This window comes from Panicum virgatum, chromosome 7K (assembly GCF_016808335.1).
Source record: "Panicum virgatum strain AP13 chromosome 7K, P.virgatum_v5, whole genome shotgun sequence".
NCBI classification, from domain to species: domain Eukaryota; kingdom Viridiplantae; phylum Streptophyta; class Magnoliopsida; order Poales; family Poaceae; genus Panicum; species Panicum virgatum.
In genome coordinates this window covers 51,261,974-51,275,001 of record NC_053142.1, presented here as the reverse complement: position 1 = coordinate 51,275,001, position 13,028 = coordinate 51,261,974, and the positions used below count along the sequence as shown (strand labels likewise).

General features: G+C 46.5%; 3 protein-coding genes across 4 annotated transcripts; all 3 read left to right on the top strand.

The window, feature by feature from the left end:
- Positions 1 to 148: 148 nt before the first annotated feature.
- On the top strand, positions 149 to 4,257 carry LOC120642829 (polyamine oxidase 5-like). Of its 2 annotated transcripts, none has more exons than XM_039919433.1 (10): positions 149 to 670; positions 1,900 to 2,012; positions 2,084 to 2,172; positions 2,268 to 2,381; positions 2,461 to 2,548; positions 2,643 to 2,728; positions 2,808 to 2,910; positions 3,047 to 3,144; positions 3,234 to 3,663; positions 3,746 to 4,257. In XM_039919433.1, the coding sequence occupies exons 1-10, from the start codon at positions 592 to 594 to the stop codon at positions 4,064 to 4,066; spliced, it is 1,521 nt and encodes a 506-aa protein (XP_039775367.1). In that variant the 5' UTR covers positions 149 to 591; the 3' UTR covers positions 4,067 to 4,257. The 2 variants fall into 2 exon arrangements, with proteins under 2 accessions (XP_039775367.1, XP_039775368.1); XM_039919434.1 differs by lacking the exon at positions 149 to 670 and adding an exon at positions 1,755 to 1,797.
- A 561-nt stretch (positions 4,258 to 4,818) lies between these two features.
- On the top strand, positions 4,819 to 8,279 carry LOC120642828 (polyamine oxidase 4). Its single transcript, XM_039919432.1, has 10 exons — positions 4,819 to 5,359; positions 5,609 to 5,724; positions 5,824 to 5,912; positions 6,014 to 6,127; positions 6,218 to 6,305; positions 6,395 to 6,480; positions 6,593 to 6,695; positions 6,848 to 6,945; positions 7,178 to 7,607; positions 7,685 to 8,279. The coding sequence occupies exons 1-10, from the start codon at positions 5,332 to 5,334 to the stop codon at positions 7,994 to 7,996; spliced, it is 1,464 nt and encodes a 487-aa protein (XP_039775366.1). The 5' UTR covers positions 4,819 to 5,331; the 3' UTR covers positions 7,997 to 8,279.
- A 973-nt stretch (positions 8,280 to 9,252) lies between these two features.
- LOC120642824 (probable adenylate kinase 6, chloroplastic) lies at positions 9,253 to 12,292 on the top strand. Its single transcript, XM_039919430.1, has 4 exons — positions 9,253 to 9,627; positions 10,241 to 10,381; positions 10,832 to 11,104; positions 11,857 to 12,292. Exons 1-4 carry the CDS (start codon positions 9,319 to 9,321, stop codon positions 11,998 to 12,000), a joined length of 867 nt encoding a protein of 288 aa, XP_039775364.1. The 5' UTR covers positions 9,253 to 9,318; the 3' UTR covers positions 12,001 to 12,292.
- Positions 12,293 to 13,028: the final 736 nt, after the last annotated feature.

Here is a 13,028-nt window from a genome sequence, read left to right as displayed (position 1 = left end):
TCCAACAAATTAAGCACGATCGGGCATGGTGCCACGAGGAGGAGGGCAGTAGCCTCCAAGAAACGCAAATGCCATGCGATAGATAGATAATCCACGACCCCGAGCCGAGGCTATAAAAGCCACGCCTCCACCGCGCCACCCCCGCACCGGCACCACCACCGCATCTCCACCGAGAGCCGTGACAGGCAGCCAACCGAGACCGAGCACCTAGCTACCAGGCGTCACCTCCCTCCTCTCTCTCCACCGCTCGGCTCGCGGCGGGGCAGGCGGCGTGGCTCTGAGGGCGGCGAGCGCCGGTTTGGGGACGTCGGCGGCGGCGGGGGGCCTCGCCGGCGGCGAGCTGGTTTGGGTATGAGAAGGGTGGTTACCCATGCGGCGCCGACCACCAGCGTCCCCTGCGGATTCATGGACGGCCTCCTCATCTTCGTCTTCTACCTCTCGCTTCCTATACGTGGCGGCCGCGCCCAAGCGCTAAGCGCCTCGAATTGTTAGCCGCCGCCGCCGGCCCCGATCGGTCGGTCGGCCCGCATCGATCCCGCTCGCTCCGCGCACACCACGCTCTCATCTCCCCGATTCGAGCCTCCTCCGTCCATGCGCAGCTCGGATCGGGTCAGCTTCGTCTCGTCGCCTCACACCATGGACCAGCCACCGAATGGCTTCGCCGCCGGAGGTGCTTGCGAGATCAAATCACTCTTCCCTTCCCCTGTTTTTATTATTTTTTTTCTTTTTACTTCTGATGATGAAACGCTTCGATTTGATTTGGCGACACATTAGGAGTCTATATTAGAGTTTGACGACCGGCAACGATTGAAATCTGCTGCTTAATCTGAATTTGTTTGCGGTGGCATTGCGGAGTAAGAAATCCCAGTAGTAATAGCCGGATTGAGTTACGCCATGCGTCTCTGTCATGCACTGACGTCCCAATCCTTGTGGACTGTATGACTGCTTGGTGGTGTCTTCTCCAATGCTAAAAGGTTTCCAATGATAAAAGGGTAAAAGTAAAATGATGATTAAGGGACGAAACTGTGATTTGATTTCTTTTAATATTGGTGGGGCCTCTTTCATGCCGGGGAACGTGATAATGTTGCAAAAGGGGCTTTCTAATTTGATTGATCACCCGTCCTTAAAAAAAATGATTGATCACCCAATTCAAGTCATTGTGGTGGCCGCGCCTGAATCATTGTAGGGTGCATACCGAAAAGTTATGTCTGGAACCTCTAGGAGGAAAACAGAGATTATCTTAGGGATGACTCGGAAATTGGCAAGTGAAAGGGATGTAGGAGTAGGTTCCAAACTAGAGGCCACTAAGCTGTCAAATAAAATAAATGGGTTTCTTTGCTCCCTGATGAAGAGATATTGAGGAGAAGCATCCCATGTCAACTTTCTTCCTTGTTCTTGTTTGCACTCTTGCAGAATACCATCTCTGTTTTTTTTTGTTTGTTTTTTTGGTAAGGAACAGAATATCATCACCATCAGGTCATCCTAGTTGATACGCATCGTATTGTTCTTCAGACAACTCTTTTTTTTTATCTGAGTCCAAAATCACACTTTTCGTCACAAATCAACCATAAAAGAATAACTCATGAGGTATATTCCTAAGATTATCCTGACCCCAGAAGACAAGACAGCCAGCCACTGCATGTAATACAGCCAAACTAGGCAATCACCTTCAGCTAGCCACTGGGTGCTAAGACAGCCCCGAACTTTTCCAGCTCATGATTTAATCATTAATTGACCGATGAAAACAATAGAGATAATAATTGCCCTGAATGGAGCTTTTGCTATGTGCTTATTCAGGTGATACTAGTTAATTTTTAATGCCTTATTGGCTTTAATATGTGAAGTTTCTATAAAATTGATGGTTCTCATGCAATGGATACCTTTCATGTTTGCCATCAGGTTTTTTCAAGCACATTGATGGGCAAAACTCGTCTCCCCCTTCTGTAATTGTAATAGGGGGAGGGATTTCAGGCATTGCAGCTGCTCGTGCTTTGTCGAATGCTTCATTTAAGGTAAATTTCTAGTTTACAGTCCAGAAGAATGTCACGCTCTTTGGTACTTACACAAAGTTAGATAATTACAGGTCACACTTTTAGAGTCGAGGGACCGACTTGGTGGCCGTGTGCACACTGACTATTCTTTTGGATGTCCAATTGACATGGGTGCATCTTGGTTAGTTGCATCTCAGAGCTAATATTTAGTTGATTTCATCCACCTTGGTTTGAGTTAGGTGCAGTGTGACTTTATGCTTATATCTTGTCATTCAGGTTGCACGGTGTATGCAATGAGAATTCTTTGGCGCCATTGATTAGGATGCTTGGGCTTAGATTGTATCGCACAAGTGGTGATAACTCTGTGTTGTATGACCATGATTTAGAGAGGTATACATATCCATAGTGAACTTCGGTCTTTCTAAGTTGGCGCGAAAACTTCACCTACATTTCTGTTTTATGTTTTCAGTTATGCCCTATTTGATAAAAATGGTCAGCAAGTTCCCCAGGAGATAGTTACCAAAGTTGGGGAAACATTTGAGAAAATTCTTAAGGAGGTACTGCAATCCTTGGGCCTTAGATATTATCTGCCCAATGCTTTCTTTTGGAACTATGAGTCTATAATAAGCTCACTTCTTGTTAATATCTCAGACAGTCAAAGTAAGAGATGAACATGCAAACGACATGGCTCTTATTCAAGCTATGGTAATAGTGTTTGACAGGAATCCACATCTGAAGTAAGTGGGAGTTATCATTCACCTAAATGTGTTACAGTAGTGAGTCAAGGTTTTTGATGTCGTGCAATTACATTCGCAGGCTGGAGGGCCTAGAATATGAAGTGCTGCAGTGGTGTATATGTAGACTGGAGGCATGGTTTGCCACAGACACGGATAATATATCTCTGAAGAACTGGGATCAGGTATGCAATGCAGAACTTTGAAATATTCACATGTCAATAAAGAATATGCTTTATTCTTTAATCATATTTTCCCGATCAGCACTGCATACAAGAAGACAATTGCATGACAACCATGCTGAGCTTTGCAAATTTGCAGGAACATGTGCTTACTGGTGGCCATGGTCTTATGGTGAATGGCTATGATCCTGTTATCAAAGCTCTCGCTCGAGATCTTGATATTCACCTCAACCACAGGTGTGCAGAAGAACTATGTGACACTCTGATTGTCAAATTGAGCCCCCAAATAATTGGCTTATTATCTCCTTTTTGTGTGTGTTGCTCAGGGTCACAAAGATCATACAGTGGTATAATAAGGTTATTGTTTGTGTGGAAGATGGGGCAAGTTTTGTTGCAGATGCTGCCATAATAACTGTCCCTCTCGGGGTACTTAAGGCAAATATTATCAAGTTTGAACCTGAGCTACCAAATGAGAAACTTTCAGCAATTGCGGATCTTGGCGTTGGCATTGAGAACAAGATAGCTCTCAAGTTCAACACTGTATTTTGGCCCAATGTAGAAGTACTAGGTAGGGTTGCCCCAACATCTAATGCCTGTGGCTACTTTCTCAACCTTCACAAAGCCACAGGAAATCCAGTTCTGGTATGCATGGTAGCTGGAAGATTTGCATACGAAATCGAGAAGCTATCAGATGAGGAATCTGTAAACTTTGTTATGTCCCAGCTCAGGAAAATGCTACCAGAGGCAACTGAACCGGTAAACCAGCAGTGAAGACGCTGAAACTTTTTAACTGCACGATGGTTTTATAAATACTAACACCCGTGCCTCTCTTCTACAGGTTCAGTATCTGGTTTCACGGTGGGGCAGTGACCCAAACTCACTCGGTTCCTACTCGTGCGACCTAGTAGGGAAACCATCTGACTTGTATGAAAGATTCTGTGCTCCGGTGGGCAACCTGTTTTTTGCTGGGGAGGCCGCCTGCATCGACCACTCTGGGTCGGTGCATGGAGCTTATTCTTCAGGCATTGTTGCTGCAGATGACTGCCGAAGGCGTCTCTCGACGCAGCTAGGCATCTCTGACCTGTTCCAGGTCGGGAAGATTGTTATGAGGGAGGAGATGACTGAAGTCATGGTCCCCTTCCAGATATCCAGGCTGTAAGAGAAGGGTGTTATCTATTTACTTGTATTATCCTGAAGCAGCAGAGGGGATGAACACTTAACAATGTAGCTGCTTCGCCGAATGTGTAACATTCCAAACTGTTGTGTTATCGCAGCTTGTTGTTTGATGTAAGTTCAAAATAATGCAAGACCTTGCTGTTGGAATTTATGGATGTTGCTGTGGTTCATCAACGACAGCAGTATTCTGCTCGACACTGATCTCGTTCTGAATTTTATTGATGAATTAGTGATTGTATAGTAGGTTTATGTGGAGGTTGTTGGTTGCTGAATCATCTGGGAATATGGGTTGAATCTGCTGAAATCATGCTACGACTGAAATTATATTTAAAAATTGGGAAAGAGAAGCTTTATGGTCCTCTAATCCTCTGCCGACAAACTAGCTGTGCAAGCTGCAAAGGATGTTGCACCAACATGGGGGTATGCTCCTGCAAAACTAAGGTAAACTAAGCATGTACAGTTGCAGCTAGCTGCAGACCAGTTGGCATGGCACGACCGTTTGACACTCGATGAGGATGGTGGTGGCAGAGCCCTTCTCTCCTCTCCGAGTTGAACATCCCGTCTAAAATGTGAAAAAAAAACTGAAATGCGTGGGCGAAATACCCGCCGCCTCCCTTGCCGACCCGGGAGACCGTCCCACGCGGCTACGCAGAAGCAGCGCGCCAGCGCCGTGTCGTCGCCGACTTGCTCTCCTCCGCCCACCCCCACGTCTATTTAAGGCCGCCTCCCCTCCCTCCCCGCCTCTACCGGCAAACCAAACCAAAGCCAACCGGGTCCGGAAAAGCGTTGCCGCAAAACTCCATCCCGTATAAAGCCACACCACACGCACGCCATCCAGATCAAAGCTACCGGCCAGAGAAGAACAAAAATTTCTTCTCCTCTCTTCTCTCCATCGGATCGGTTCCCCGACTCCTCCTGCCTCCGATCGATCGAGAGGGAGATCGTGGTGTGTGCGGGGCACGAGATTTTGCCGGTTTGGAGCCAGATAGGGGTATGAGCTGTTTTGCGCACCGCCGCTGCTCCGACGCCGCCCGCCGCCAGGACGGCCTCCTCGTCTTCGTCTTCTTCCTCTCGATTCCCATACGTAGTATTAGTAATTCCAATTTAAGTAGTAGTAATTGTAGTAGTAATCTCTTGTAAACTGCGCTCGCCCTCGCGGTTGCGAGTACGGGGACGGAGGGACCTTCTGTTGCTTGTTCCTCCTTCTCCTCCTCCTTTTCTTCCTCAGCGGCAGTGGCAGCGGTGGTTATGGATCCCAATGGCCTCAAAACTGGAGGTACTAAAATATTTCTCAAGCACCCTTTTTTTTTCTTTCAATGTTAGATATTTCTCGATCTCCAAGATTTTTATGATTTTGTTTGTTTTGTACTGTAGACCATAGTATGTTGTTGTATATTATTCAGACGACGTAGTGTTCAGAATGTCGTAGTATATTGTTGATATGCAGAGAGTTGTAGAAGCTCGTAGATATTTTGTATCATCTCTGATTCCCTTCGCTGATTATTTTTTTTTCTGGAAAATTCAGGCCTTTTGCTCCCAACCATTGAAAGGCGGTGCACATCGCCTCCATCAGTCATCGTGATCGGCGGTGGCATCTCGGGCGTGGCAGCTGCTCGTGCTCTCTCCAATTCATCATTTAAGGTAACTGAGGAGTGATGTATCTACTTTCATCTACAGTGAGTCAGTGATGCTCATATCTGGTGAGTGTTCATGTTACCGATTCCGATTCTGCATGATCAGGTGACTGTTCTGGAGTCCAGAGATCGTATTGGTGGACGTGTTCATACCGATTACTCATTTGGATGCCCAATTGATATGGGAGCCTCATGGTTAGTTGCCTTGCCTTAACTTGAATTGCTCAGCACGACCACTGAAGATTTCCCTAGTGTAAGCTATTACTTACCTTTTCGTTGGTCTTTGTCAAATTCAGGCTGCACGGTGTGTGCAATGAGAATTCACTGGCACCATTGATCGGCTATCTCGGGCTCAGGTTATATCGCACCAGCGATGACAACTCTGTTCTGTATGATCATGATTTAGAAAGGTACCTATTATCTGATATACTCAAATTCATTTTCCGCTGTCATCTTGATCATGTTCATGCATCTCAATGTGTTCATTGTTTCCTCTGCAGCTATGCTCTCTTTGATAAGGATGGCAATCAGGTCCCGAAGGATACAGTTGATAAAGTTGGAGAAACATTTGAAAGAATTCTTGAAGAGGTACAGAGTGAACTCATTCATATGTAGAGTGCTTTTGGTGCTTCTTTTAAGAGCATTTTTAGCTCACTCTCTGCTGTACTGCATTACAGACGGTGAAAGTGCGTGATGAGCAGGAACATGACATGCCCCTTCTACAGGCAATTTCTATTGTGTTTGAGAGGCACCCCCATCTAAAGTAATTTTTCTTCTATCACTGTGTCATTGTACCATGTTGAAATTGAATATATATAAATCACGAAATCTTCTCTTTGGCTAGTACTTGACTGACATAGTTGCCACTTTGGTAGGCTGGAAGGGCTAGATGACCAGGTCCTGAAATGGTGTGTCTGCCGGCTCGAGGCATGGTTTGCTGCAGATGCAGATGAAATATCTCTCAAAAACTGGGATCAGGTTAGTGCCATGCCCTCGAGTGAAGTGAAACTCAACCATTTAGCTGACTGCAGTATTGTGTAGAAATCTAAGCTCTGTAGGATAAAACTTAGGGCAGGTTAGGTCCAACAGGTTAAGTCTGACTAACCTTTCCTTTCATTTTCGATCTGCAGGAGCGTGTTCTTACTGGTGGTCATGGGCTAATGGTAAATGGGTATTATCCTGTTATTGAGGCTCTTGCTCGAGGTCTTGACATCAGGCTTAATCAAAGGTTTGTTTTCTCACGGATCTTAAATTGTTGGAGTGTACTCTTGCCATGGTTATTGTGGTTGGTAAATAGAACACTAGCAAAAATATAATTGCATTGAATAAGCATCTGAATCTTCATTCTGTATGTCTGAAAGGAATGACCCCAGTTCCATTTTTACTCCATTGGTCATTCCATTTTTACTGCATCCAATGACAAATAAAGTTGCTCACTGTACTTGAATGATGATCTCCAGGGTCACCAAAATTTCCCGGCAATACAATGGAGTTAAGGTCACTACTGAAGACGGCACGAATTATTTTGCTGACTCTTGCATAATCACTGTGCCGCTCGGTGTGCTCAAGGCAAACATAATCAAGTTCGAGCCTGAACTGCCCCCATGGAAGAGCTCCGCGATCGCGGACCTCGGTGTTGGCATCGAGAACAAGATCGCCATGCACTTCGACAGAGTCTTCTGGCCCAACGTTGAGGTGCTGGGAATGGTTGGACCGACTCCTAAAGCTTGTGGATACTTCCTGAACCTCCACAAGGCCACTGGCAATCCGGTCCTCGTGTACATGGCTGCTGGAAGGTTCGCCCAGGAAGTGGAGAAACTGTTGGACAAGGAAGCTGTCGATCTGGTCGTTTCTCACCTGAAGAAGATGCTTCCAGATGCTACTGAACCTGTAAGCTGTCGCTGCACATGCCGATCTGCTTGAATGTTTTTGTTCGTGTGACTGACGCACTGGATTTGCTATTGCAGACGCAGTACTTGGTGTCACGCTGGGGCTCTGACCCGAACTCTCTGGGGTCCTATTCGTGCGACCTGGTCGGGAAGCCGGCCGACGTGTGCGCGAGGTTCTCCGCCCCCGTGGAGAACCTGTACTTCGCCGGTGAGGCGGCCAGCGCCGAGCACTCGGGGTCCGTGCACGGCGCGTACTCGTCGGGCCTCGCCGCCGCCGAAGAATGTAGGAAGCGCCTCCTGACGCAGAAGGGCGTCCCAGACCTCGTCCAGGTCGCGGCTTGGGAGGAGGTGGCCGGAGTTGTGGCTCCCCTGCAGATTTGCAGGACCTGAGCTTGGGGCAGCTGCGTGGCCGTTTGATCTTAATTTCAGCTGCTTCGACAGTGTTATGTGAGAAGAACAGGATAGAATAGAATAAATCGAAAGCAAACAAGCCGAATGGGATAAAGAAGCCATGAACTTTCCCAGTCGTCGCGACTCCTATTATTATGTCGTAATATGTGTATCGTAAACTCGTTACTGTCTTGATAGTAAATAAGTGGAGATCAAGTGCTGATCTACAGCGGTCGAACACTGACTGAACTCTTATAATGGTATAATAAAAAAATTTGAGACATGTCTGGTGACGCGATGGGTTGTTTCTGATAAACAATCGTTCAAAGTTAACAGGGCATCGCGTTGGCGAATGTTGAGCGTAGTAATTTGTAAGGGCATTACAGATAATTCAAACATCATATTTCCTTCAAACACATATCCGAACGGCCGGGCGGCCCATTGGCTAGTGTAGGCTGAGTAGCATCACTTCCCACGAGGTCGTGAATTTGAATTCCAGCTGGACGAATCTTTGCTCGTGGGAAAGGATTCAGGAGTTTTTTCGCGCCCAGACAGTGGGTCCATTCACCCCGGGCGTGTTTTTTTTTTTCTTCAAGCACATATACCACATAAAAAACTTTCTAATAGATGTGTGAAAACTGAAAACATTAACCCACAGTGGCCCTGATGCTGAAACAATCTGCACCCATGCCACCTGGGCCGATGCCATAAAACTCGAAATGGCCGATTTTTCAGACTAATTCGCCACCCAGACCACCATTACTAGCCTCGGTGCACCCACGTGCCTCGATACCTTTTATTCTAGATTTTTGCATCGGTGTTGCAATGGTTGCATCCGTGCCCAGACTCTCTCTCTATTGATTCAAGTATTGATGAAAGCCACCACTGTAGTTAGTCTTTGCATTATATTTATCTCACGCCCGTGACATCTCGATGAGACTTTCCTTTTAAATTGATCGAGACAGTCCTTGGATGCTTCTGGGCTGCTTGAAGATTTCTAGAATACGAGTGCGTGGCCTGGTTTCCCAGAAATCCCGGGATCCCAGCTGAGCTTGACAATCGACCACAAGATTCCGCGTCGATCCCTTTCCTGAAACGACCACGGCGATTTCAATCCAGCACGTGCCACTAACGCTCAAATCTGCGGGCCCCACCACCATGGCCCACTCGTCATTGACTCAAAGCCCGCGTCCTTGCACCAGACCCCCCCCCCCCCCCCCCCCTCTTCTCTCTCCTGCGTGTCGAACTCGAACACGGAAGCCACGAGGCCGACCAGAGAAAAAAGTCGAGAAATATCTCTCATTGTCCCCCGAGCCGGCGAGATGGCGGGGATCTCGCGCGCGATCCGGGCCTGCTCTGCCGCGTCCCGGCGGACCCTGGCGGCCGCTTCGGCGGCGGCGCTGCCGAAGGAGGCGCCTGCGGCTGGGGTTCGAGCGCCGGCGGCGGCGACCGGGCGCAAGGGGCGGGATCGGGAGGACGGGAGGCGCGTGCAGTGGGTGTTCCTGGGGTGCCCCGGGGTGGGGAAAGGCACCTACGCCAGCCGCCTCTCGCAGCTGCTTGACGTCCCGCACATCGCCACCGGCGACCTGGTTCGCGACGCGCTCGCGGCTCCCGGTCCCTTCTCCAAGCAGGTAAGACAGCCTCATGGATAGATTGCAGGGGTTAGGTTACCAGGTACTGAGATTAGTTTAGGTAGATGGATCCGGTGCATCAAGTGCTAACTCGCTACTAAGCTCCAAACAATCATGTGGCGCGTGCATAGATCATTGCTGTGCCATTCTTATCATCCTCTGCAAACGTTAACAATCTAGCCACCACAGAAACTAGTTCTGCATAATTACCTTGTCGATATGCAACGCTAGTTAAATTGGAAGCACTACAGCTCACGAAGCTGCAGACTGTTTTTTCTTTCATGATGAATTGCTTTGCTTATAGAAAACAACGAAATTAGTCGACTCATCATATAGTACAATCTCGGGATAGAAATACTTCATAACCCCTCAGAGGCTTGTAAAGTCTATAAGTGCTTCCGCAAGTTGTTTGTTGTTTCACTACAAATTAAGTGTAAAGCTGAAGCTAATGGTTTAACCTTAAGCTTAGTCATACTTAGGCCATTATAACCATGTTGAATTCAATTCTACATAGACCATAACCATAAGAACCTTTTTTTGCGCCTCCCCTCTTTTGTCATCTTCCTTTTAGTTCCATTTTCTTGATTGTGTTGTTTGTGTGCTTCTTTTCCAGCTTGCTGAGATTGTCAATCATGGGAAACTGGTGTCTGATGAGATCATCATAAATCTTCTGTCAAGACGTCTGGAAGAGGGAGAAGAAAAGGGTGAATTGGGATTCATCCTTGATGGCTTTCCTCGGACCATAAGACAAGCGGTGAGCTAGTTATTTGACCTGACCGTAAGTATGCAAAAACACATACTTGCCTCTTATCACGAAGCATTTTTCAGTAGCTTTTTCTTTGGAGATTTTGCCGTATCCGAGCCAGGGTAGAAGCATGTTTTATGTGCTTTTCAGGACCAATAGTGTACAGCTTGGTCATAGAGGCGGTCTTAGTTAAAGTATTTCAGTATATTGGCACCTTTGTAATATCCTCAGTTGAGTAATTTCCATTTAACTTGACAGTAGTCTCAAAGCTGACTAGCCAAATTTCATTAACCTAGCACAAGTTGGTTAGCCAAATATTTTTCCTCTGTAGCATTCAGCAATGTACTGTAGCCTTAGATTTCTAACTTAATCAATATACATGAACTTGTGTTGAGTGAGGCTTAGGCACTGGTGTAGAACGCTAGTTCCTGATATTATTTATATCATGTGCTTTGTTAGGAAATACTTGAAGGAGTCACAGATATTGATTTGGTGATCAATCTCAAGCTCCGAGAGGAAGCCCTGCTTGCAAAATGCCTTGGTAGAAGAATGTGCAGCCAGTGTGGAGGAAACTTCAATGTGGCCTCCATTGATATTGAGGGTGAGAATGGTGGACCTCGAATGTACATGCCTCCGCTGCTCCCTCCTCCACAGTGTGAATCAAAGCTAATTACTAGACCAGATGACACTGAAGAGGTGGTAAAGGAGCGATTACGGGTGTACCACGATTTGGTATGTTCAACTAGCCTGAGATTGCTTTTTCATAGTTGTATCTTGCTCAGTATTTTATACCATTTATGCAATCTGAGTGCTCCATTTGTGCTGGTGTGGGTGTGGAAAATGATTGTTTGTCATAGATAGCCATATTCTTTTCTTTTGTTTAAAAAATGGATACCTAAGAACATGTGAATCATGGAACATGCATTCAGCTCTAACATTGTTGTTACCCATAAGGTGAATTTACAGCCATGGAGCTGATTTGGCATTTAGATGTTTTGTGAACTGTTTCAGATTCAGTGAGGAGCCGGCACAAAATCGCACAAATAATTCTAAAAAAACTCGGCCGGGTGGGGAAAGACCGCCCCACCGGTATTAAGCTAAGAAGAAGCCTCGGCTTCCCCGACCGAGAAAATCCCCGAACCCCAGCCCCCGCCTTGACACTGGGAACCGTAACCCCTGGGAATTGCCTGGGCCATACACGGTCCTCAGGCCGACCTTGGCCGGCTCTTAACCAGTGCTTTGGCACACGGGACCGGCGAGAGGATTTTTTTAACCACAGCCTGAAATTCGCTCCCACGGGGATTCGAACTCAGGACCTGTGGAGTGCCGCTCGAGTGTCTTAACCGCTAGGCTAAGCACCCTTTGGCTCGCACAAATAATTCTTCCTTGGATTGTTATAAGCTCCGAGTGCTTCAATGTTTGACTGTAGCATGTTTGCTGCCATGCCATCATATCCTTACCAAGTGAGCTGTGAATCTTTGCAGACTGAACCAGTGGAGGAATTCTACAGAGCACGAGGGAAACTCTTGGAGTTCAATTTACCTGGTGGAATACCTGAATCCTGGCCGAAGTTATTGGAAGCCTTGAATATAGAAGGCCCTGACAATGAGAGATCTGCCGCAGCATGATTTTTGTTTTAGGAATGCACATTGCACATTTGTAGCCTATGTCAAAGGTAGTTTTACCTTGTATCTCTAGAAAGTTGTCCATTTGGGGTCAAATTATCTTGGTGTAGCACTCAATTGTATAGCTGATTTATCGATGGGCAAGATCGATGAGTGTGCTCGTTGCCCAACGAAAGGTCTTTAAAAGCCCAAAAGGCAAGAAATAATTGTATGACGTTGAAACATTCATTTGTACTAGCTTGTATCACACAAGTGTTTGTGGAAAGAGGTACACACCAGAAGCAATGGCCGAATCCACTATGGTTAAAATCTTGCCCTGCCAGTACGCAAAAGGGGCCACTACATGGCACCATGTGTTCGACACGATAGTCTGAACTTGCATGGGACCAGTTCCAAACTGCTGCAGTATATTACCCTTCTCCCCTGCTGAAAACTGTTTCACCTGAATAGCCTGTTGGAACTTTTTAAGTCTTTAACGGTGGACGAAACGTAATTTTTTTCCCCCTGGTGCGGTCGCAGGGCGCATTTTGATTTCCCCTTTCCCATACCTAGCCAAGCTGAACGATCAAGTTCCGCACTGAATTCCGATGATATGATATGGCATGTCTGTCTGGCGCCGTGACGCGAATGCATTGTCAGCCCAGAACGGCGCCGACTTCACCACGGCTGTGTTCCCACAAAATTTTCGAACTTTCCATCACATCCATCACATCTCCTATCACATCGAAACATTAAATATAACAAATAACTCATGCATAAAGTACTAAATATAGTTAAATAAAAAAAACTAATTGTATAGTTTTGATGTACGCTGCAAGACGAATCTTTTGAGACTAGTTAGGTCATGATAGGACAATATTTACCACAAACAAACGAAAAGTACTACAGTTATATAGTGACTGATGTGACTTTTTCTCCCTCTTTTCCCTCATCTAAACACAGCCCACAGTATGATACGGGGCGGAAACGACAGCTACAGAAATGTTATGCTTCAAATAATTGGAAATTTGCTGTGTAGCTCATATGGTAGA